A 25903-nucleotide genomic window follows, 5' to 3' on the forward strand; every position below is an offset into this window, starting at 1 on the left:
AATCTTATCGATTTTTTTTTCTGTGTAATTTGAGCATATTTTAGCCTCTTCCAGATTTTATTTCTATGTTTATAATTTTATTTGATATTAAATTTCCATGAAAACATGCATTATTTTTATATTTATAAAAGATATTTCTGGTTAACAAAACAATTTAACGGTACACATCAACCATCGCTTTTGCACCCAGATTTCTGTTACAGACATTTTAGTATCTTCAAAAATACGGGAACTATCGATATGATTTTTTATTCATCCCCTAAATTACAGTCTTCAAAGTTATTTACAATAAAGTTTGACCATTTTGACAATCAGATTGTTTCAGGATTGGGTCCGTAAGTTTGACAAATTTGGAATAAGAAGACAACAACTACTTCGGTTGCTGTGCTCCCTTAAATCTTTATAAGTGATTTATTATACTTTAAATATTAAAAACCCAATTATTTTTTTTTTTAATTTTGATCATTTTTAAAAGTTTTACCAACAATTGGGGTGGTTAAAAAATTGATTTTATATTCTTGTTGAATCTGTTGAATCTCAATCTTGTTTCATTTCTGGTAACTGTCATCAATACTGAAAAAATCGCCAATAAATACTTCCCAAAAGAATATCATTTACTTCATCAACTTTTCAATTCTATTCTTATCACAAATATGACTGTCTACTTACAAACTCGCACGCTCCTCGCACCCAAATCTCCCCACACACACAAACCACTAGATCGTGAACCTTTCGTCGACACTGTCGGGCTCCAACAGTGTAAAGGTCGAGTACATCCTGAGGAAAAAGATGCGGTTTGGAAATTCATCACTCTAAATATCTTTTTTTCAGAAATGCTAGCCAGCGATAACCTTCACCTTAACGGGACGGGTTTAGCCATTACGCCAGAGGTGGGGAGGGACACCAAACCTGAGGGTGCGATATTTTTGTTTTTGCCTGGAACACATTTACCATTTGCCGCCATTTTACATGATTGGACACAAAGCGATTTTAGCACAAGTTTGCATACGTTTTCTTTCTCTGATTTGTTAGGACACAATTGGGGGAACTGAGAAGAGGGTAAGATATAAGTTATTAAAATAAACTGGCCTAAGAGAGGCAGAAAGGTTGATTTTTCTTTTTGCGAAAATGAGTTGGATGATTTTTTTGCCGTGTTGCCAAAAAGTTATAAATCCAGTGTTGAGATTTTTTCAGTTGTTGTAGTGGAATTTTATTGAGATTTATCTGGTAAACAAGTGTCGAGATTTAATTGCTGAGTTTTCAAAATGTCGGTGGTTCTATTTCGCGTTCTAGTTATTGGATTGACCTAACAGTATTAATAACAGAATAGTTTTGTTAAAAACTTGACTTAGTTGGTACGCTTACTTTGACTGTAACAACGTTTTTAGATTTTTGCCCTCCCTGCTTAAGTACACCTTATCTAGTTTAGTTGGAATGTTTACCTTTTATTGCACTTTTGAAACTGTTTTGATTATCTTTCTACTGTTCACACGTTAAATTAAAGATATCACAAACGCCTTATTTATAGCTACTCAACTTTGTGAACTTTTTGTGCCATTTTCTGTGGTAGATCATTTGGGCGGATTTGTTGCGCTTAGTTATCTTAGAAATCGTTCTCTGTTCTAATTTTACAAAGTGACGTAAGTGACTTTTAAAAAATTGGCGCTTGCGTCACTTTGTATCATTAAAACAGTACTGATTTTTGGCTGCATTATGCGACTGTTCTCAACACTACGAAAAAGCAGTTTTGCGCGAATTTATCTAAACTATTTAGAGATAATAATAAAAAAGGTCTAACTACTGCTACAACACCCGCCAGCGCCAAGTGCAACAAGTTCTACTTTGAACAAGCGCCCAGAGCACAGTAAAACCGCGATAGTTTGACAATTAAAAAAATACATTTTAATTTTTAAGCTAGATCAAAATTTAAATTGCTTTTACATAAATTTTAGTAAAATTTATCTTAAATTTTGATACTTCAATTCTAGAGTTTTTTTTGAATAGGACCAATAAGCTATTGTCTTTCATATGTTTATAGGACCTTTTCAAAAACAACTCCAGAATTGATCGTTACGTTTGACAACCCAATCCGTCAAACTATCGAGGTTTCACTGTTATAACTTCTATTTGTCCCTGTTTCATGTGTTTGCTGGAAAATCTTTGGAACTTTGACTTTTCATCGTGGAATGTGTTTTTAAGGCAAAAATTGCCTCCAAGCGTCTTTCCCCTCGCAGGGAAAATGGACTAAATGTGCAACTCGGTCACATTGATAGTGTTACGGTTCCAGGGGGGCATCGGGGCCACCGAGTTGCGTCGCCGCCAGGACAGTACCTTCACGAGGCTTCTGTAGGGTTTTGTTTATTGTGGATGTTCGTGGACAAAGGTGTTGTGGTGGTGTGGTGGTGGTGGTTACACGAGGGGAAGGAAAAAAAAGGAAAACAAATAAACGTAAACATAATGTTGGTCGAGACAAGTAAAAGGGGAAACCAAATTGAGTCTTGCCAAAATGTTTTCTGTTTCAAAAAGTTATCCGATTTACAAAAAGTTCAAAATTGCGCAAAAAGTGGAAAAAACTGATTAACAAAAACTGTGGCGTGTAGTTGTAAAACACACAACGGCAAAGTAAAAAAATCTTTTGAAATAAAAATAAATTTAGAAAAAAGATGTAGCTGGAAGCTGGGGCTCAAAAACACGCAAGCTATAATAATATCGCGGAATTTTGGCAATCAAAAAGAAAAAAAAAAGTTCAATCAATGCAAACATTGAACGAATTTTTAAAATGAAGGAAAAATAAATACATGTGTGTGCAATTATTGTGTGTCTAGTACGAAGAGTTTCCATCAATATCAGTAAACATTATTTGAGAACATTACTTCATCATCCCGGTACGAGAATCGAATATGTGCCAAAATATCGTTGCCTCTGTGAACTTTTGTCCTAAGTACCTAGATAAGAATCCCAGCAAGCATAGTTCAAATTAGTACGGATACTTGTTATTTTGCTTATTTTTTTTAATGAAATCTTATATTCTAAGCAAGTTTGAGTTAATGGTCCTAATTAAAATCGATTTGGTTGGCCTTTGGATAACAAACTCAGTTTGGCCTAATTTATTCGTAACTGACTCAAGGACCGTCAAAACAATTGCCAGCTCCAAGGCGTATATATGAGATAAAAAAATAGTTAACAAGAAAACAGGATTTTATATGGCGATTTTCAAAAAAGGGAATATTTGACCATTTTCCGGGCAAATTTTATGCGGATTTTTTTTTCTGTAGAGTTTTATTTAGCATGCCAAACTGGACCGAAAACGTTTTGGTTGAAGAAAAAATCAATCAAAAATTAATCACAAAAGAAAGGTCATAACAAATATTTGACGAAGCTCATATGTTCTTAAAAAATCAGGAAACTTTTTTTTTATAAATTCCACATTCATTGAAACATTCAATGGATAATAAAATTTGATCTTTTTTTGAAAAAAGTGTATAAAATAAAACAAAATGGCTGATGAACGGAATAACAAAATAAGTAAATATGCAGAGATCTCGTTTTCTGTATTGTTTGAAATTAAAAAAAAATGTTTTTTCACAACATATTTGGCACAATTTTTTATTTTGTTTTATTTAATGAATTTTGATGAAACTTTGTACATTGACTTCTTACATCTAAATAATAAATTTTGCATCATTAGCAACTTGAGGTGAGACATTGTTATTGTTTTTATTGTATGGAAAATTGTCTACGAGGGGGCGGGTAACAGAGTCCCAACAAAGTGTCCACGTGGTTTATGGATGGTCCCTAACCAAACAATACGTTTAAAGCCTGCTTGAAATATTTGTCAAAATGTTTAATTCTGGGGATTTTTTTTATCAAAAAGATGAAACAATTTCACAGTGGCTTCATTTTCTGTTATTGAAAAACGTATCATTAGTTTCAATGGTATAACCGATAAAAAAAGCTAATTGAGTAAAAATATCTGTTTCGAAAATTTCAGCACAAATAATTACAAAAAAAAACACAAAAATTTCAAATCTACACCTTCTTTTTAATTGAAAATTTAATTTTACATTAAAAAGTGATTTTTAATTGATTTCCAAAGTGCAGCTGTACAACTAATGATTGCCAAACACCTAGACTGGTGTAAAATGCATTTTTAAAACACAATGGCTTGGTAACAGTCGAGGGACACTAACTTAAAAAAATATTCGCAACGGCAAAATCAATGATCGAAGGGGCAAAGTTTGTCAAATTCGGACTACTGCAATAATTTGTTGTGCTGTTTTTGCGAAAAAAAAAACATTTGTGCTTTTCATAGAAAAAAAATGAGAAAATCATTGTTTAATTATTTCAGGTTTAAAATAATGAAATTTTCACAGTTAAAAAATATAGTTTTCTACACCCAAAGTTAAAGACCGAGGGGATAGTCCTCTCGAAAAGAAACGTGAGGAAAGTACTATTTTGCGTGAGTAAAAACCTCTCGCGTGTTCATTCGTTCATTGAAACAGTTCATCCTATTGAGTGGCTTATATGGACAAATGACCGCCATTTAGTCACCGAACCATGGTGGCCCATATGGCAAAGGCACGGTTCGGTAAGCCGAAGGTCTTGGGTTCGAGTCTCGGTACCGGTACTTTTTTTTTGATAGATGAACTTTTTTAGAAAATGAACCCATGAGTAAAGTACTATCGGTAATTTCGGGACTTATCCTCTCCGTCCGTACACAGTACCATTTTACTACCGAACCTTGCTCTTTTTCCTCTCGTATGCCGATGCCCAGTTCTGGGTGTAAAATCACATGAAAGCTGCCACTCGAATCTAGTCCGTTCCATATGTAAAAACAGAAGGGGACCATCCATAAATCCCGTGGACACTTTTATTTTTACTATTTCAAGGTATTGTACGATCAGTTCCTAGCTGGACTCGGTCGTTGGAAACGACCGCCGAAATAGGCGGTGGGCCAGATGCGGGTATAAAAATGTCAAAACCTCTCCGCCCTCACTTCGTCTCACCATCCAGCTGCAGCTTTGTTGACAAACAAACAGACCCGGGCAGACGGTAATAACAAAATTCATGTCATTTCAATAACAAATATTGTTAAAATAACAGAATGTGTTATGGAATCTTCTTGAAAAATCCATTTTTACATAAGGGTTCAATAACAGTTTATGTTATCATAACAAAATTTGTTATTGGTCTGATATTGGTTGAAAGCCAAAAAAACTTTGCAATAACATTTTTTGTTATGGAAGAATACCTCCAACTGTTATTGGGATGATCGGATTAGTTGTTAAAATAACAAAAAATAATAACAAAGATTTGTTCCAAGAATAACTAAAAATGTTATTAGTCTGTTATTACAATAACAATCTAATAACAAAAAAATCATAACGAAGAATAACAAATCTTGTTATAAATAACGTAAAATGTTATTGGCCTAGTATTTTCAAATATCAAAAAATGTTATTCCCAAGTTATTTCCGTCTGCTCGGGGAGCGCGCGGTCGCATGATGGCGGCATCGTGCCAGAATTAGGGGTGATCATGTGGTTAAAACTGAAACTTTTTCCAAGAAAAATAAGATTTTTTTCGACTAAATGAAAAATTTGCGAGCAAGTTCTAACAATTATTACTGATGTCGGAGAAGTGATTAAAGATCAAATATTTGATCCATATTTTTTATAGAATTAAACTTTTTCACACCAATTGGGAATCCCTAGGTCTATCCACGACCGTTTTCAATGACCGTAAGAAGATGTCAGAAAATCCAGCTATGAGCTAAATCCACGATAATAAATAGCCCAAGTAAAAATGAGCAATTAACTCTCTGTTGTTGATGTAACATGTTGTCGGCAAACTGCAACAGTGACGAGAATAGGTCAAAAAGCTTATTGTGTCGAAAATTGGTATATTTTCCCTTTTTGGGTACGTATAAAGTGTTTCCTGAAAAAGTTAAATTTTTTACGTTTTTTTTTTAATAAAGCACTAAATTTTATTAGTTTTTTTCTAATAATTCACATGATTTAGAACAAAACAGCATAATCACCTCAAAATTGACGAAATTACATATGGGACGGACCTGCTTCGGGTGACAGTAAAGACCTTTTCAAAACGGCTACAATATCACAGTGTTTAAACAAGTTGATTGATTTCTGTCCTCGTACGTGTGCTAACCCAAGCCCATGGCTCGAACGTACCCGGTTGCTGCTTGCTTGCGTTAGTAATGACTATTTACACAATGTGCGACGATTCCACTTTCACCTGCTCATTACAACACTATCGATCCTGCTGCTCTTACTGGCTGGTTTAAACATATGAACAGAAACTAACATTATTCTAAGTTATTCTATCCTTCACCAAAAAAATCTTTAAGCTGGAATTTTAAACCATGATCTAAATATTTTTTTTTCACTATCGATGACATTCTTCTTAATCTCTCCGTCGAATGAGTTAGTCATTTAAGATTAGTTTAGGGGTTCTGTGCATGCCTTTGTGGTTAGGAAGTGTTAGGATGACTACTGCACTATGAAAAGGATTTATATTGAAAGGTGTGCAATTCTAAAGTCAGGTTTTTTGATTAGTTCATTGCTTCGCATAGTTATAAGTGAAGTCATAAGAGTTTTTTGTTAAAATAATTTTCTTTTCAAAGAAAAAGGGAAAATTAAAACAGCTTACAATTACAAGGACTAACTTTGAGATTACAGGGGGAGTGTGAAAAACTGTGAGATTTTTTTTGCGAGATACAGAGGGAGATAGCGAGAGATAGAGCTGTAATAAAAACCTGTATTTTTCGACTTTCATGTGCGTCGAAATCGCAATCGTTACGTACGTAACGGATATCTCCGGGCTAGACGATCTGGATGGTTCGATTTTTTGTTTGGATTTTGATTTTTTTTTTGTTATTTGGTTGGGCAAAATGAAAAGCGAGACGTTACCAATAAAGTGCCTAATAGAAAGTGGGGACACGAGAAACTGAGAACCCAGCGATTTTCTGTCAAAAAATTGAGCACCTCCAAGATCTTACAGATAAGGTGCTTACAATCTCTACTTCTTCCATAGGTTTTGTCAAAAAATGAACACCTTCCATTTAAACGCTTGGTAAATTTTGAGTGACCAACTGTGAGTGGCATTGCATTTTGAGTGCCTTGTCCTCACTTTCTATAAGGCACTTTAGTTACCAATGGTGACAGAATGAGATACTTTTGTTTTTGGGTTATGGTTATGAGGAGGGGTTTTCGAAAATGTTAGTCGAGCAATATTTGTTCCTATTTTGAGCACACTTTTGGACTATTTTCTACGCCTTTCGACGAGCGCATCATTTACACGCGTCAAAATAGTGAAATGTATTTAAGCCGTTGTCGGATTTGGTAACCAAAGTATAAAACAAGTAATAATCATAGAGATAGTATAGAGTTCGTAACGCATAAAAATCATAAGGTTTGACCAATCGATACTAGAGGCGATTAGAAGCACTACAGTATTGATAAACAAAAAAGAAATGTAAAAAAAAAACAAACAAAACTTGACAACACACAACATTACACACACAGAAAAACTTGGGTTGTCCAATTGATAATCGATTTCTTGAACTTAAATCAGGTACAAAGCAAAATCAACATAAACACACACCAGAAAAAAAAATAGGGAAGAAGAAAAAACACTCGGAAAACAAAACGGGAAAAAGTAGCAATCAACACAGATAAGTTGGAAGCATAAAATAAACAACAAACAAACGAACAAACAACATCAACAACAACGATCAAACACAGAATGAAAATATAGTGGGATTCTAGAGATTCAAGAGGGAAAATGGGAGGAAGTTTTAGGAAGGGACATGTTTCGTATTGAGAGCAATTCTTAGCGAAAACGCAAACTAGTTTCTTTGTATTTGGTCGCAACTTTGTTTTAGTTTGAATATTTTGAAAATTCCTTTTGATATCACTTCGTACTCAAACTCAAAGAAGTTCAACGAATCAATCGCCAGAACAATATCGAAAAGCGTTTTGTACAAGTAATGAAAAGTTGAACTTTTCAGCACTCAAAAGATTGCTTTATCATCATCATAATTTACTCAAATAAAAATGTAAATAAAGCACATCCAAAAATAAACCCTCTACAACATTACAAATTGAGATTCAGTTCTGTCCGACTTTTGACTTTCATTCCCAAGTTGTTGTAATTCCATCGACGATAATCTTATCGCCGTCAATGGACGATAGTTCATTCTTAAAATCTTTCTAAAATCGAATTAGTTCAACCATATCATGTTGATTTTTGAATGCTTTCACTAAGAATATATTTTTTGAAAGTGTTGTAAGTTTCAAAGTGTAAATACTCAAAATTGTTCACAAAATACTGTATTTTTTCGAAATTAGTAATGTTTTCATAATTTGAAATATGGGTATCAAACGATGCGATTTTTTTAATGTTTTTTCACTTTAGTAGATTTTTTTGTTGAAAATATTGAAATTTTCACAAAAAATGTTTTTTTTTCGAAAATATTCAAACTTTGCACATTTGCAACATGGGTGTCAAACAGGGCTTGCGAAATTTCGACTTTGTTGGTGATAGCTGACAGAACACTCCAATCGTCTTCACCACGACAACCTGATTTTTACATTCTACTTTCGTTCGTTTTACACACAAAGAAATGAGTGCTACGCAAAGTCACTCACACAATCATTGACTTCCCTCCAGGAGAAAAATCGCTTCGAGAGCGGTCGTTTGACATTCTACCGAGATTCCGATCATCTCTCCAATGATAGTAATCATATGACTCCTGTCACCACGCAGCATACATTAGGAAGAGAGAGACAAAAACGAGAGAAAGAGAAAGAGCACGTTGTCTCGTTCGGGCGGCTGCTTGAATGGTGCTCATTTTTCGTTCGTGTCGTCTTCGTGTTTACGTTCACTGACCGTCGCCAAGCAACGACGAATGATAGGCATTGTGTGTCAGCGATCAAATATCGTTTTGGGAAATGATCGCTGACAGAAAGTTTTATCGAATATCGAGCAGTCCCATTCAGTGATAGATCACTTTTCAAGCATTGCATTGCATTGGTGTCAAACAAAGAGAAATTTGTTATGCATTTGCACATTATAACAGATTATTTTTGAAAATACTAAAATTATCACAAAATACCGTATTTTTCGAAAATACTCAAATTTTCAAAATTTGCAATATGGGGATCAAACGAAGCAAAAATTTAAATGAAGCATACACATTTTCGCTTCGTTTGATACCCATATTTCATATTATGAAAATTGAAATATTTTCGAGAAATATGGAACTTTGTGAAAATTTTAGTATTTCAAAAATTTTTAGTAAAGCATAAAAGATTTCGCTTCGTTCGGTACCCATATTGCAAGTTATGTAAATTTGAGTATTTTCGAATAAATACGGTAATTTGTGAAAATTTCTGTATTTAAAAAAAAATTAATAAACTGAAAACGTATGCAAAATTTCACTTCTTTTGATTCTCCTATTACAAATTATGAGAGTTTTGAAAATTTGAGTATTTTCGAAAAATACGGTACTTTGTTTTTTTTTCAGTATTTTCAAAAATTAACTCTAATAAAGCGATAAGCATACTAAATGTCACTTCGTTTGATACCCATAATGCAAATTATGAAAATTAGAGTACATTCGAAAAAAAACCGTATTTTGTGAACAATTTTGTATATTTATACTTTGGAACTTGAAACATTTCAAAAAAATATATTCTAAGTGAAACCATTGAAAATTTAACAGAAAATGGTTGAATTAATTGATTTAAGAAAGATAATAAAATTGAGTTATCGTCAAAAAAAAAAAATTATCGATGAACAATCTTGGTTAGAATTATCGGTGTAAATACTTATTTAAAAAAAAATACCGTATATATATCAGTGACCACGAAAATTTTTATCGATGAACAATCTTGGTTAGAATTATCGGTGTAAATACTTATTTTAAACAAAATACCGTATTTTTGTCAATGACCAAGATATTTTTTTATAGAAAATAGTATTTTAAATGCAAAATTTCATAGAAATGTTTTTTTTTAATATTGAAAAAGAAAAAAAAATTGTACTTTACACTTTAATAAAAAAAATCCTACAAAAATTCATGTTGATACCCCTTAAGCAAATATTTTTTTGTTTTTTTACAAAGATACGGCTTTTTGTGAAAATATGTGAGTATTTTTTCTTTTGAAATTAAAAATACAAAATTTAAAAACAAAATTGTTTTTAGAAAAAATCCAGTAAACAAAATTTTCATTCTTTACATTTTGGGTGTTTTTTGAAACCACCTTGAGTCAGGAGTGTTTAAAAACACCTAAAAACAAAAAAAATGTTTATTGAACCTTTAAAAAAAACGCAACGAATTTATGACAAATTATAATTGTTCAATCTTCGTACTTCCTTGCTCCTAAAGTTATCTTTGAAAATATGTTTTTGCCTTTTTTATTTTATCCACAAATAACGTTGGGCAAAATATTCAAAAGCTTAATACTTTCATTTATTCATAAATTTACGACCAGCACAAGTAGTTTGCGATTTCGATGAGAATTGCTCATAACAAAGGGGAGGTGAAAAACTGAAATTAACGGAGTATTAAATCCAGTTTTTAATAATTTGGGGGAACGCTTCTCAGTACACGAGGAGAAAAAGATCGAGGTCGAAGAAGAAAGAAATACGGAAACTAAACAGAAAAAAAAGTACCAAACTGAGAAATAAACCAGTATTTTTTTTTCAGAGTTTGAGTCATATTTCGGTGAAAAGTTCTTCCTCGTTTGTTTGAAGGAAAAATTGAGATTTTTGCTTTTATTTATCACAGTTAAGCTTAGCAATTCTTCGACGCACGACGAAGATGGGACATTTTGTATTCGGGATCTTGGGGAATTGCTGGGATTTTGGGATATTTGCTTCGTTACTTTTTTCTTATAAAATTTCAATGTAGAGGAAATTGCTTGTGGGAATCACAGTGAACAAAATTTAGCAATGAAACAGGGGTACGGTTGTTTTTTTTTTTGGCATGAATTTGGCATAGACTGGCAATACTTACGAAGACCGCGATTCCTTGATCGGGTGGGGCGTTGCAATGTCCTGCTTGCGGTTCTTTATCCTGTTGGAAAAGAGGTGGAGGTTTGAATAAGATTTTTGCAACTTTCAAAGTTTTTGGAGGGATTTATTCTTAGAGTAGTAAGACAAAACAAAAAATCTTGCTAATTTTCATAACGACAACCAACTACTTGAACTACGTTGTTCCGGAACGCTTGTCAGACTGCAGGCATGTCCGGACCGACAACCGTCACACTTCTTCCGTTTGGAAGCTGGTTTGATCTGGTAAAACACTTCAACTTGACAGATCTTGCGAGACAACTTGAGGCAAGAAGCGCTTGATAGACTTGAGATTTGAAATTTGTCGAAGAAGAGTTAAATTTTGAAAGGGAAAATTAAAAATTGAGGAACTCACACTTTGACGACCACATCCGGCAGCAGCGCCGTGATGGGGATCAGGAACAGACCCAGCCAGAACACCGGCGACGAGAAGATCATGTCGTCCATCCCGGTGAAGACCGCACCCACCGGCAGCGCTGGCCAGATATTACTGAAAAGCAAAAGAGATATTTGTCACGATTTCACGATGCCAAAATTCACGGCATTGCGTCTTACCTATAAATAAAAATAAACACAAACCACAGCACCATCGAGCCCCAGATGGAGCAGTGCGTCAGCCACGTCCACGAGTTTGTGACCAGGCCGGCCTTCAGACACACTGTTACGACTACGTACTGCAAAATGGAACATACCCAAATTAGTCTTCAAACCTTCCACAAGTCTACAAAACAACTCACCGTATAAACTATGTTTCCTAACACTAGATAGCCGCCGTCCCGGCCGTTCCCCCAGATGACGTCGCCCTGGTAGGTGAACATCGAAAGCCAGTACAGCAGCACCGAGTGGACCAGCGCGTTGAAGATCCAGTACCAGAACACTTTCACGTTAAACAGTTGGGCACTTTGGGATGGTTCGTAAAGTCTTGGTTCTCTGTTGTTTTTGAATGAGGAATAAAAAGGGAAGACATTAAATAGTAGTTTATGCAACAAGTTGCAAAAAGAGGATTTTTTCAGCACAAGTCGTACATTTATCCAACGAGGTTCACCGAGTTGGATAAATACGAAAAGTGCTGAAAAAATCAAGTTTTGCAACGAGTTCCATACAACATTTTTTGCAATTCCGAAAAACACCCATTGAGTGAAATTTTATGTCAAATTTTCATGTATTTTGTCAATAAATCGTTTAAATCAAAAACATGTTGAAAAGTGTTACTTTTCGAAACATGTGCTGAAAAGTAGAACTTTTTAGCATTTATTTTGAAAAGTGTTGCTATTCGATTCTGTTATTTTTGGTACAGAAAAGTAGGCTATTTCGTCGTTCAAGAATGACAGGAAAAGTGAGTAGTTTCACGACTGAATTGCAAAAAATTAGTTAAAAATCCATTTTTCATAAAGATGTTTGTAAAATAAGTCCAATTGCGAATGTTTTAAAACATTCAAAATGGAATACTGCAAGCAACTTAGTTTTTTTTTTCAACACAAAATAAAAAATTGTGGACTCCTGGGTCCTGGAAAGTATACGACTCCACCAATTCCGACTCCGAACTCTGAGTTCTAACCGAAACCAATCAACAATATTAAAAAGTTGTACAAAAGCATGTCTAAATCAGCAGTCCCGATTCGGCCCAGATGATAGTAGTAAAAGATGCGCTTAGGTTGGACCATGAAATATTTCAAAACTCATTCAAAAATATTGTGATTTCAAACTTCCGGAAATCACAAAATTTTGAATTGAACTACAAGTTTGGTAGGAAATCATTTAAATTTTTTTTAAATATTTGAATTTCTGAATTTTGAGATTATAATATCATACAAATTTAGAATGTCAATACAATGGAACTTCGAAATTTTAGAAATTGAAATCATTAAATTTTGGAAACTTATAATTTTTGTGATATAAAGTTGATGAATTTGAGATGATAGGAATTTTAAATTATTTTTTTTTAAGCTAAGCTAAGCTAATAAAGTTTTAGAATAATAGAATTTTAAATTTTGGAAATTTTGATATTTTGAAATTCAATTTATTTAATTTTGAAGTATTAGATTTGATCTTTTGAATTTTAAAATATTGAAATTTTGAGAATTTTTAACTTTCAACTTAAAATTATTTTTTTTGTTTTGGAGGTTTTTACCTTAAATATGGAGATTTTGAATTTATAATATTTTGGAGTTCTGTAATTTACAAAAAATAAGTTTTAAAATTTATACATTTTTTAAGCTTTAAATTTTAGAATTTTTCTAATTGAAGCATTAGAATTTTAGAATTTTAAATAAAGCAATTTAAGAAATTAGAAATTTTGGATAAAAAACAATTATGAAATGTTTGATTTTGGAATCTTGGTTTATTAATCTTTTAAATTTAGAAATTTTTAGACTTTTACAGCTGGAATTTTTTTATTATATAAAATATAAAAATTGAAAATTTTTGGAATTTAGAAATTTTGAAAAATTGGAATAATTAAATTTTGGAATTAAGGAAGACAGAAATAAAGGAATAAAGGAATAAAGGAATTAAGGAATTAAGGAATTAAGCAATTAAGGAATTAAGGAATTAAGGAATTAAGGAATTAAGGAATTAAGGAATAAAAGAATTAAGGAATTAAGGAATTAAGGAATTATGGAATTAAGGAATTAAGGAATTAAGGAATTAAGGAATTAAGGAATTAAGGAATTAAGGAATTAAGGAATTAAGGAATTAAGGAATTAAGGAATTAAGGAATTAAGGAATTAAGGAATTAAGGAATTAAGGAATTAAGGAATTAAGGAATTAAGGAATTAAGGAATTAAGGAATTAAGGAATTAAGGAACTAAGGAATTAAGGAATTAAGGAATTAGGGAATTAAGGAATTAAGAAATTAAGAAATTAAGAAATTAGGAAATAAAGAAATTTGAGAACTAAGGAATTTTAGAGTTTTGGATTTATAAAATTTTAGAATAATAGAACTTTAAATAGAAAAATCATTGATTTTTCAAAATATAAAATTATTGAATTGTGAAGTTTTGGATTATTTAATCTTTTGAATTTTTAAATAATGAAATTTTGAGAAGTTTAAACTTTTCATTTTAAATTGTAAAACTTTTTTTTGGTTTTGGATTTTTGTTATCTTTTAAATTTTTAAATATACAGAATTTGAAACGAATGTTGAATTTATAATATTTTGAACTTGAATTTTTTTTATACAATTTTCTATTTTTTAAGTTTGGAATATTGAAATTTTGAAGTGTTGAAGTTTAAAATAAAGCAATTAAGAAAATTAGAAATTTTCGAATTTCAGATCATGAAATAAAAAAACTGAAACTTTTAATTCTGTAATCTTGGTTTTTAGTTGGTTTTGGATTTGTATAATTTTAGAATAATATAATTTCAAATTTTAAAATCTGCTGTTTTTCAAAATACAAAATAATTCAATTGTGCAGTTTTGATTATTTTATCTTTTGAATTTTTAAATACTGAAATTTGAAATTTTTTTGGTTTTGGATTTTGTTATCTGTTTAAATATAAGAATTTTGAAATTATAATATTTTTGAGATTTAAAGTTTACAAAAAAAAATAATTTATACAATTTTTTAGCTATAAATTTTGGAATTTTAAAGTAAAGCCATTTAGGGAATAATTTTTTTTTAATTTCAAGTCATAAAATAGTAGTTTATGCAACAAGTTGCAAAAAGAAGATTTTTTCAGCACGAGTTGTACATTTATCCAACGAGGTTTACCGAGTTGGATAAATTCGACGAGTGCTGAAAAAATCAAGTTTTGCAACGAGTTGCTTACAACATTTTTTGCAATTCCGAAAAACGCTTCTTTAATGGAATTTTATGTCAAACATTCATGTGTTTAGTAAATTCATCGTTCAAAGCAAAAAAATATTGAAAAATGTTACTTTTCAGTACTAGTGTTGAAAAGTTCAACTTTTCAGCACCCATTTCAGTGCTGAAATGTAGAACTTTTCAGCACTGTTATTGGAAGATATTAATTTTCCATTCTGTTATTTTTGGTAGGGAAAAGTAGGCCGTTTCGTTTCTCCAGAAGGACAGGAAAAGTTGACAGTTTCACAGTGGAATTGCAAAAAATATATTTCAGCTTCCTTGGTTTTTTATCTAATAAATTTTTGAATGAAAGAATTTTGAAACTTTTACATTAAGAGATTTTTTTTAAAGTATAAAACCTTGAAATTTCAAAATTTAGGAATTTTTGATGTCTTAAATATTTGAATTTTGGAATTTTTGAGCTTTTGAATTTTCAAATTAAGAATTCAGGTGTTTCAGAAATTTTAAACAGAATAATGTTGGAATTACAAACTTAGATCTTTTTTTGTTTTTCCAATGTCTAAACTCTAAAATTTTTGAAAAATTAAAATTTTGATTTTAGGATTTTGGATTTTTAATCGTAAAATTTTTGATTTTTTTAATCTTTGGTTTTTTGAATATCCAAATTTTTTTTTTTTGAAAATTTGAATTTTTAAATTTGAACTAAGGAATTTTGGAGTTTCGGAATTAACAAATTTTAGTATATTTTCAATATATATATATATAATTTTTTTTATCTTTCCAATGTTTAAACTCTTAAGCTTTAAAAATTTTGAATTTCCAAATTTCTGAATTTTTGTTTTATTTTCAATTTTTTGATTTTTTGAGAAAGCGCTTGAATAAATCTAAATCAAGCCCTATCTGTTAGACAACGGGTTCTGGCAAGTTTTGTTTTTGAAATTCAAAATTTTAATAAATTTGAATTCTGAAGAACTAGCAGACCGTTCCGAAATATCGGCCTATCTGCATTTTTTTTTAAATGATGAAATTTAGGTATTTTTAAAATGTCGATATTAAGAATATTGGAATTTTAAATTTTTAAATTTGAGGTTTTACAATTTTTATCGTTTTTAAATTTTGAAATTTTAGAATTTCTGACCTTTTGAATTAAAAAAAAATGTATTTTTGTATATATTTTTTGTATTTTTGTGTTTTGTATTACGTGTTTTTTTTTGTTTTAGAAATTAAAAAAAACTATTTTAATTTTTTTAGCCATATTTTCCAGTTTCAGTATTTTTTCATTTGTCTGTGTTTGTGGATTCGAACGCATTCCGGATGAAATATACTCACTTTAGCATCTGCTCCGCCGAGGTCACTTTGTCGAAGAGACCCATCGCGAAGGGTGGCAGCGCCGTGAAAAACACGTTGTATAAACCGATTGTCCATCGTTCGAATAAGATTTGGCCGGACCTGTTTGGAAGATCAAGAGATGTTACAGTCACGTTACGAAAACGTACTTCTAATACAACTCACCATCCAGAGTAAATGGCGAACCACAGCTCGATCACGTACAGGCAGATGTTCTTGTAGAAGCTGTACAGGATCAGTTTGCACATCCGGCTGTAGTTCCACGCGCCGTGCACCAGCAACAACTTTCGCAGATAGCTAAACTGTTGGGTCGAAAAAAAGGGTTAGATGTTGAATCTCATTTTTTAAAAGAGCAAGGTTCTACCTGAGCTATCGAGTAGTCGGAGGCACACGCCGCCTGCAGTCCTTCAACGCCGGAAATGCCCACCCCGACGTGGGCCTTCTGAATCATCGCTACATCGTTCGCCCCGTCTCCGATGGCCAGCGTTACCGATTTGGTGTTGGTCGTCACCAGATCGACAACGTCCGCCTTTTGGATGGGTGAAACTCGACAGCAGATCACCACCTTGCACGAGATGCACAGGTCGAGGAAATCCGTCCGCAGGTCACAGCTGAGGGCGTATTTGAGGGTTTTGCCATCCACGATCAACGCCACGTTGTTCTCCTTGCGCAGCTGATCGCCAAATTCGGCGATGTGCCTCTGGATGCAGTTGCGGGTGTTCTGGAAGGAAAGGGGGTTATTGTAATAGAGCGTTTTACCAACGTCGTAACCGCACTCACATCCAAGCTGTCCTCGTTCAGTATGATCAGGTCCATCCCGTGCGACAGCAGCTTGCACGAGTACCCGATGTTGATGGCTGTCTCCTGCTTGTCCCCGGTCAGCACCCACACGTTGATCTTGGCCTCGATGAGGGACGCGATCGTCTCCGGCACGCCGTCCTGCAGCTTGTCCTCGATGGCGGTCGCACCCAGCAGCATCAGGTTCGTCTCGATGAGGTTCGCCGCGTCCTCGACCTTCTGCTCGCGGTACTGCAACGAGGTGGACGCCTTGTGGTACGTGTGCTTCCAGTCCTCGTACACGTCATCGGGGATCGAGGCCACCGCACAGCACAACGTTCGCAACCCCGACGTGGCAAACTCCTCCAAATGCTGCAGAGTGGCCTCCCGGTAGGCCTGTCCGTTGGGCGCCAAACGCTCGTAGATGACTGTGTCGGCACCCTTGCAGTACAGCTTGATTTCCCCCTTGGAGTTGCGGGCAATCACCGACATTCGCTTGCGCGTTGAGGTGAACTCAAGCACGTTCAGAATCTCGAACCGTTCCTGGACGCCCAGCGCTTCGATTTCGACGTACGAGGGCGTTCGCGTGTGGAACACGTACCCGAACCGTTTCGCGCCGTACACCAGCGCGCGCTCGTCCGGACTGGCCGCGTGGTACTGGATGTTGTCCGCTTCGGACTTTTCCGGTATCACCGTGTGGCAGATGGCCATCAGCGTGAGGAATTCGCGCAGGACCGGCGCCGAGTGGTGATTGTTCATGATGTGCTGGGGAAGAGATGTTTCAAAGGGTCTTAGTCGACAAAAAGTAAACCTTTTCCAAATTTCCCGGGTGGTCCCACGCAACGAAGAAATGACGTGCCGTAACCTCAAATTGCGCACTAAACTAACATTTCATCACACTGCTCTTCCAATTTTCATTACCCCGCTATATAAATACAAACAATAAACTCAAAGCTCATCGAATCAAACACCGCCGGCATTAGAAATGGAAAATTAATAATTCATCCCATCTGGACACACACTCACCTGCACCAGCTGCGACTGGGCTGGGGTTTCCTCCAGCTGGTACATGGACCGTGCCACCGAGCACTTTTTGAACTCCATCACGTTGCGCGTAAGCGTGCCCGTCTTGTCCGAGAAGATGTACTTGACCATGCCGAGCTCCTCGTTCAGGTTTGAGGTCCGGGCCATGGCCGGCGTGTCCGACTCCTCGTGGTACATGTCGATGTCCATGTTGATGAAGGTTGCCTGTCGGAAGGGTAGGGGAAAAGAGGAGCGAGTGTGTGGTTTAGTGGAAACGCTGGTTTGAAGAATTCGGCGGGATGTTTACCTGAAGAAACCTAACTAGCTCTAACGTAACTTGCAGTGAAATCGGAATTAAATTATTGTACAAAATAATAAACGTCAGCAGATTGTAGGCGAAGTTTTTACTTAATAGATCTGGAAAGAAAACGAAAATAAAAATAAAATATTGGTCATTTGTAGAGTGTTGAATATTTTTATAGTTAACGATCGATGAAATCATTTCAGAATATGTTATCGTCTTACAACAAAAAAGTTAGAACAATGTTTCATTATTTTCATATTTCGGGACAAATATAACATTAAGTTTTAATTTAAATTTATAACATTTTAAAATTTCAGATTTTTTTGAAATTTCGGACCAAACAAAAATGAAGGCAAATAAAACAGGCTTAAGATTTTTTTCAAGAACTCTTTATCAAACGAAGTGAAATAAATTTAAGAGAGTTTGGCTTTTCTTGCAAGAAAAAGGATAAATACAAGTTTTTTTTGCATTTCCATTTTCATTTTACATTTCTCAAAAATCAGAGAAAAAAAAACGAAAAATTGAAATTTGTAAATAAAACCTTGTACGATCAATTTATAATATATTTATAATGTGTATTTATGCATTCATCAAAAGGGGCATCATTATTTTTTTTTTGATATTTTTTTTAAATTTTAAGACCACAAATTCTTCCTATTTAATTATAGTGTATGAAAAAAATTCCAATTTTAAGGACCAAGGAACCAGGAAGCCTAGGAAGATTTTTGTAAAAACTGAATTTAAAATTTTAAGCTTACTTTTCAACATGTTTGAACATTTTGTGCATTTTAATTCCGTAGTATTTTTTCAATAGGGCGAATCCTTGACTGTGAACAAGCAGCCTATCCCCCTCTTACTTGACGTGAACTGTCACTTGAGCAAAAGGGATAGGCTGTTTGCTTACAGTCAAGCATTCGCCATATTGAAATGATACTACGGAATATTTGTATTTGGCTCAAACTTTGTAGGGACATTCCCTATGACAAAGAAACTATTTTGTGTCATCGATTCATCCATACAAATTTGGCAGGTGTCCATACAAAAATGGTACGCAAATGTTCGAAAATTTGTAACTTTTGACGGATTTTTTTTTATTGATTCGGTGTCTTCCGCAAAGTTGTAGGTATCAGGCAAACGAAAAAATGCCAATTTAAAAAAAAACCCACACACAAACATTCAATTGCACAAAATCCGTGCTTGAGAAGTTTTGAAATTTTTCGATATGTTTTACTGCCGTTCTACGCATAATTGTCCCATGTAATTTTTCGACGATTTTGACTTTGAAACATTTTTAAGTTTAGTTTGACTTTTTTGATTTTTGATTTAGTTTTCCTCAAAAATTTTGAACGAAAAAAATCGTGAAATCACCTTAAAATTTAACTTTTAAACATAAAAATTGAAAAAATCTCTTAAAAGTGGCGTGTATTTTTCTTCTTGTGCATTTTTAACAGAAAACTCATCCAATTTCCTACAAGTTTGCCTTTAATCACTTTTTGATACGATTCAACGGCTTCAAGATACAGCAATATTTATATTACGAAACACAAACACTTACGCCCTTCTCAAATGTCATTATCGAGTGCAACTGGCTCCATATCCAGGTTTTCAAGTGAAGATGGCGTTTGAATGGTGAACGTCCGAAATGTCAAAATCGCGCAGTGGTACCAACATTAGAAAAAAAATGTGGCTGTCATGCCATGGAACTCTTTTTTCGTAATGTTGGTACCACTGCGTGATTTTGACATTTCGGGCGTTTACCTTTCGAAAGCCATTTTCGCTTATAAACCTGGATACACATAAATGGCTTTCATAAGCGAAGGTAGGATAACATGTCTACAAAGTTTCATTGAAATTGAAGAGAGTCGGGTACAAAAGTACCAAAAAAATCCTGATTTGAGCTGGAATTGCTCAAGGTGCAATTATGGGTATAACGGCAGTACAGTTTTTGGTGTAAAATCGATTTTGCAAGCGAAAAGTACTCTAGAAAAAAAAAGTAAAAAAACATTGAGATTTGCCAAGTTTTAAAAGTTTGATTTGAAACTTAAAAAATTGCTGAATTTCGATTTTCAAAAAACGAGCTCATTAGTGACCATTTCTAAAAATAGTTTTTGGAACAGTTCAGAAAATTCCCTAAAATTTTGTCTTAGAAACATTTAAGAAACTGGTTGCGGATAGAAGAAAAAACTACCAGAAAATTGAAGTAATAAGTCTCTCGCAAACAGCCACTCATTTTTTAAAGCAAACACCTCAGCAACTTACAAATGTTAGAAAAAAAAAATGATTTTCATAAATTTTCTGATTTCTTCGAAAAAAAAAAACTTGAAAATGTTGCAATCAAGACCAACATTTTAAAAGGGCAAAATATTGCAATGTTTAAAAAAAATAAGAAAACTGCAAATTTTAAGTTAAAATCAAACTCTTAGGGGCAATATCTCAAAAGTGATGCACAGAATAATTTATATTGTAAATTACGTTTCAATTGAAAATTTGATTTTAACATAAAAACTGTTCAATTTTTGGGTAAAATTTCAATTTTTCAAAGAATTATAACCTGGCGGCAAAAAATGTTGCCTGTACTACTACGGCTCAAAAGTTGTGAGTTTTGTCACCTGAAAAATATGGATTTTGGGAAACATTGTTTTTGTTAGTTTGTAGAAGTTAATTTTAAAATCGTCCATTTTTTCCCGTGTAACTATTTTTTCAACAGTCATAATCAACCTACAACTATGCCGAAGACACCAAATCGATCCGAGAATTCCTTACAGATTTTCGTATATTTACGTACTATTTTTGTATGGACAGCTGACAAAATTGTATGGATATTTTTATGGCTGGCTTCTTTTGTCAAAATGTTTGAGCCAAATAAAAAAATAGCAGAACCCATTTTTGGAATTTAGCGAGAATTGTTCATGGATGGAAACAAAAAAAAAAACTTAACTTTGTTTCCTGATGTGTTCAAATTAGCAGTCTCAAATTCTATTTTTCCAAAAAATCCATAAGTGTCTGACCTCATAAAAAAAATGCAAAAAATTTGCATTAAACAATGTGTGTAACAATGAAAATTACTTGTTTTGGCATAAATTCTTTGCCAGCAAACCTTTCTGTAAAATTTTGACGTGAGGAGGGTAGATACAAAAACTTTAAAAAATTCCATTGATTTGCATTGAATACAGTAATTTAATAACATTTAATAACTTTTATCATTTGTAAAATTTGCTGGGGTTACGAAAATCTCGGGAAACTAAAACGCCCCTCCCCGCTCAAAATTGGTTTAAAAATTCAGGGAGCAAAAAGAAAATAAAAAATAAAAAAAAACTAGATAATTTCAATCGAAATTGAAGTCTATTCAACTGAAAACACTCTGAAAAGCATTTTCTTGCACTGATAATCATATTTGGCATGTTTGGGCTATTAAAAATATTTTGAATTTTGATTGAATCCCAATGCACCGAGAAAACATTTTTTCTTCCCAAAAAAAAATTTTTTTTTTCGTCAATAATAAGATATTTAGGAAACTTATGAAACAAAATTAAGGAAAACAACTTAACATGTGCGTTTTAAACACTTTTTTCATTCAAATTTTGAAACTATGACTAGTAATTTTGTTTTGATTTTTTTATAACAAAATAACTTTATTACAGTATTCACAAAACCAACCTCAACGCCCATCTTAAAATACATATCCCATATCATTTTAGAGTGTTTTTGGAGTCATATTTAAGCTCACCGACCCAAATCTAGCCTGGACTGTATTTGAAAAATCGGTAGAGTTTAGATCGATTTTCGAATTACCGGTTAAGTTTAACAAAAGTTTAGATTACCGATCGTTCAGTTTAAAAAAATCGAAAAAGTTATAAGGAATTTCAACCTAAGAATCATCAATTACAGGACGATAAAATCTGAGACCTACCATCATCGATAACAACATAAGTTTAAAGGTTCCAACTTACCACCTATGCCTAGATACCAATCTTTTTTGTAATGCTCTTTCGTCCAGATTTGATTGAAAATGCAACTCACGATGCAAAGAAAGATGAGAATGAAAAATAACATTAAAATTTGCGTATTTGTCAGTCTGTCCACGGTTGAGCGCTAAAAAAACGAGAAAAAGAGAAAGAAACGAAGAAAAAGGATTAAAATTTATTGCCAAAAGCTGATCTCTTTGCACGAAATGGACCTACCTTGAGCGGCGCTGAGGTAGAGTTTCGCATAAGTTTCGTATCGTGCCCGGTGTAGATGACGATGCCGAATACCCAGGAGGTGTTCCGCAGCATCGCGCCCCGCAGCAGCAGCTGGTCCGGGCCGAGGGCGACCGCGCTGGAAAAAATGGGCGGAGGAGGGGAAAGCGAATTTAAGGGTTAGTGAGGTGGAAATCGATTGCTAAAAAGGTCGATTCAGCGCAGTTTTTGGATAATTATTGGAGCGGAAAGCGGACGCGTTGGACCGAGTAATGTTAATTGGTTTTGAATTTGGACCTGTACCCCCACTAGTTCAAGGAGACGCATGGTGCTTTACAGTCACAAAATACCCCACGAATACTCACGGCTTGTCCTTCTCCTTGAGCACCCCGTTGAACTCGTATAAATGCCGGTTGGGCGGTTCGCTCTCGAGCGTGCCCTCAAACTGCTGCAAATCTTTGGTCTCGAGGATCTTGGCCGTCGCGGGGACGCCCTGGCGAATCTTCAGGTTCGTCTCGCCGTCCAGGTTGGCCGTCTCGATGAACGAGATGCCCTGCGGCTCGCTGCTCGACAGCTGCACCAGATCGGCCGGGAAGAAGGTGTTGTTCTGCACCTTGACAATGTCCCCGACCGTCAGCTCTTTCCACTTGACCTGCTTCCACTGGCCGTCCCGGAGGGCTTCGATCTCGCGGTGGTTGATCTCATCGTCGGCCCGGTGCCGCTTGATGTCCTCCACGATCTCCTTGATCGCACTTACAGATAAAATAAATATTAAAGGTACGAGGGTGGTGTAGCGTCCGGTTGGCGACACGTCCGGAATCTGCTGCAGCAGCGCGATGAACAGAAAGAAGCAGTTCGAGTACCGCCGGAACTGCTCGAACAAAAACGAGGGTACGAAACTTAGTGCGCTGAAAGGAGATTGAGAAGGGTAGAAACGGTTAGATTTATTAGACATCAGTTTAATCAGCTTGGCAAATCATTGCAAGTCAGGGGTTCCCAATTTTAAATTGAATTGAATTTTCATATTAACTAAAAGTTCAAACGAGCACCCCTGGAACAGCGAAAACGAAACTTGATCCGCTGCCAAAAGTGGCTATTGCAGAGTACGCCAAATTATGGGATTTGCAATGATGCTGTGGGGATGCAACAAAGAACTACCCGAATCCAGAGAGTCGCCGGGACGGGTGCCTTTGGCATGCGATTAGAAGTGCACCACATGCTGGGCTGGCCAGTTCAGGGCATTGCAACGTACAGCAGCACACGTGACAGTTGGGGTCATTTGGTGGGAATAATGAGTGTTTGGGAATGGGAGGAAGAATTGAAGCTGACCTTCACTTTGAGATGGATGATAATGTTGATAAATCGTAAAAAAAATATGTAACTTCAGAGTGAGTTGTGGCACGCTTCTTCCTCTTCCTGGTACGCTTCTTCCTCCCCTGTAGTCTTGTTGTTTGATCACCCCGTGGTTCAGACCAGTTGAAAAAAACTCAAGAAATGATCTCTGCGCTGAACTTTACGCAGTGGGGCTGGCCACTTGATACTTCAATGCGTTTTAAATGTAATCGGCGCACTACAAATGTTAATGTTTGAACCATTCTCCAGGACCCCTATGAAACATTGGCAGGGCTAGGGTCTTATAAGTGTTAAAGATTAGAAAAAAATAACGGTTCTCAAACAAAAAATCAACATCCAGCTCAAAAATGTTAAAAATCAGACGCTTTGAACAATTTAAAATAATAATAAAACGTGATTTTTTGAGGTACAAAAGGTTTAAAGAACCAGAGATGGAAAGTGGGAAAATGGGCAAAGGCCATTTATCGAATTCATAAAATTTAAATAATTTGAAGAAATAAAAAAAAAAAAAAAATTTAAATCATTCTTGCTTCTGTAATTTTTTTATGTGGGTTTTTTCTTTCTTTCAAACATGAGCAGTTCATTAAAAAGTTGTATGACAAGAATTTTCAACTCAACATTCTTGGTTCACTTATTATATTTTACCAATAAAATGCATTCTTCTTAAGGGGTTACATACATGTAGAAAATCACAAAATTTCATATTAAAGAAAATTTATTACATCAGCTTAAAAGATGATTTTCAATCACTCCTGAAAGTTTCATTAAGATATTTCATGATTAAAGTAAGTTACAGAAGATTTAAGCTGAAAACTTTGCCATGCGCAAAGCGAACTTTCAAATTTTGCAAGCGTTTTTCTCTGAACACCGAGTTGATTTACGGGTGCCACGATATCTTGAGATGGGATAGACCAAACTGGCTGAAATTTGGGGTGAAAACTCGCAAGATATGTGCATGACGGAGCCAGATTTTGAAATTTTGCATTTTTTTAAATACATACAAAAATCAAAAACTTTAGATATTTTATATGAAAAAAATAAAAATATTTTTATCTTTTTTTTATTTTTTTTTATGAAAATCGACCTTAGTCATGCACACAGGACCGGTTAAACGAGTCTCCACCAAAATTTTGAGCCGATTTGGTCAAGGCAGTGTTGAGATATCGTGGCACCCGTTTCTTGAAAATGCTAACTTCATAAAGCTGTATCTCGGCAAAGAGTCAACCAAATGTCTTCAAATTTATTTTGTGAATAGTTGAAAATTGATATTTTAATGTCCTGGAACAGATTTAAAAAAGTTTGAGTTTGTGCTCAAACCAACCTCAGACATTTTTTTTCCGCAGTTGGCCTGGCCGTTTTAACGTTTGTGATGTTTCAATGCATTCTAATGCAATGGGGCACTGCAAATGTTAATAATGACAAGAGGATGCTAGGCGTCAATCAACCTAAGGCATTTTCCAGGATGCCCTCGAAAGACTGGCTGCGCTAGGGTTAGATTAGATTAGATTAGAGATTAGAAACCAACCTCAGACATTTTTTTCCGATTTACATGTATGTAACTCCTTAAGGTATTTTTTGTGTGTTTTTTCTTATTTCCGAACTTTACCAGTTTTTTTAAAAAAATCCGAAAAAAAGTTAAAAATTTAACAATTTTTCAAAGAATTAAAAAAAATTAAAAAAACTGGAAAATAAAAATTAATGTATATTTTTACAATTTTCAAAATAATTTATACTCATTTCATTATATTTTTGAGATCTTTTTCAATTATATAAAAAAAACAGTTCTTTAAAAAGTTGTATGAAAAAGCCAATACTTGAACACCTTTAAACGAATAGTATATTCTTTCAACATTGTTTATTCATATTTATTGTTTTTTTTTCTTTATATTTACAAATATAAGCAGATATATGAATGTTGTTAGACATAAAGTCTGAACATAAACAATTAAAAAAAAAAAATCATTCATAAAATCTTATATTTTTGTGATTTTGTTTGTTTTTTTTTATTTTATTTTTTCTTTCAAATATAAGTACTTTTTTAGGATACATTGGACATCAA

The 25903-nt window shown here is 34.1% G+C and overlaps 1 protein-coding gene across 15 annotated transcripts in view; it reads right to left on the bottom strand.

Annotated features, from left to right (window-relative positions):
• LOC6038130 (probable phospholipid-transporting ATPase IA) overlaps positions 1 to 25903 on the bottom strand; it is a 158512-nt gene that overhangs the window by 16573 nt on the left and 116036 nt on the right. For 8 of the 15 annotated variants that reach the window (XR_005276951.1, XM_038250598.1, XM_038250588.1 and 5 more), the window contains 14 exons: positions 22857 to 23399; positions 22495 to 22630; positions 22264 to 22405; positions 18317 to 18426; positions 18013 to 18234; positions 16990 to 17751; positions 16574 to 16930; positions 16375 to 16511; positions 16192 to 16311; positions 11833 to 12025; positions 11651 to 11769; positions 11451 to 11585; positions 11040 to 11099; positions 6774 to 6848 (listed from right to left, as the gene is read on the bottom strand). Coding sequence is in view for 13 of the 15 variants with exons in the window: in XM_038250598.1 (XP_038106526.1) it covers positions 6774 to 6848; positions 11040 to 11099; positions 11451 to 11585; positions 11651 to 11769; positions 11833 to 12025; positions 16192 to 16311; positions 16375 to 16511; positions 16574 to 16930; positions 16990 to 17751; positions 18013 to 18234; positions 18317 to 18426; positions 22264 to 22405; positions 22495 to 22630; positions 22857 to 23399 (3111 nt within the window). In the remaining 2 variants the exon portion in view is untranslated. Of the gene's footprint in view, positions 1 to 591; positions 778 to 2061; positions 2345 to 6773; positions 6849 to 11039; positions 11100 to 11450; positions 11586 to 11650; positions 11770 to 11832; positions 12026 to 16191; positions 16312 to 16374; positions 16512 to 16573; positions 16931 to 16989; positions 17752 to 18012; positions 18235 to 18316; positions 18427 to 22263; positions 22406 to 22494; positions 22631 to 22856; positions 23400 to 25903 lie in introns of those variants that run through there. The other 7 variants (XR_005276952.1, XM_038250589.1, XM_038250593.1 and 4 more) reach the window with 4 other exon arrangements.

The sequence above is a fragment of the Culex quinquefasciatus genome, chromosome 2, assembly GCF_015732765.1.
Source record: "Culex quinquefasciatus strain JHB chromosome 2, VPISU_Cqui_1.0_pri_paternal, whole genome shotgun sequence".
NCBI classification, from domain to species: Eukaryota; Metazoa; Arthropoda; class Insecta; order Diptera; family Culicidae; genus Culex; species Culex quinquefasciatus.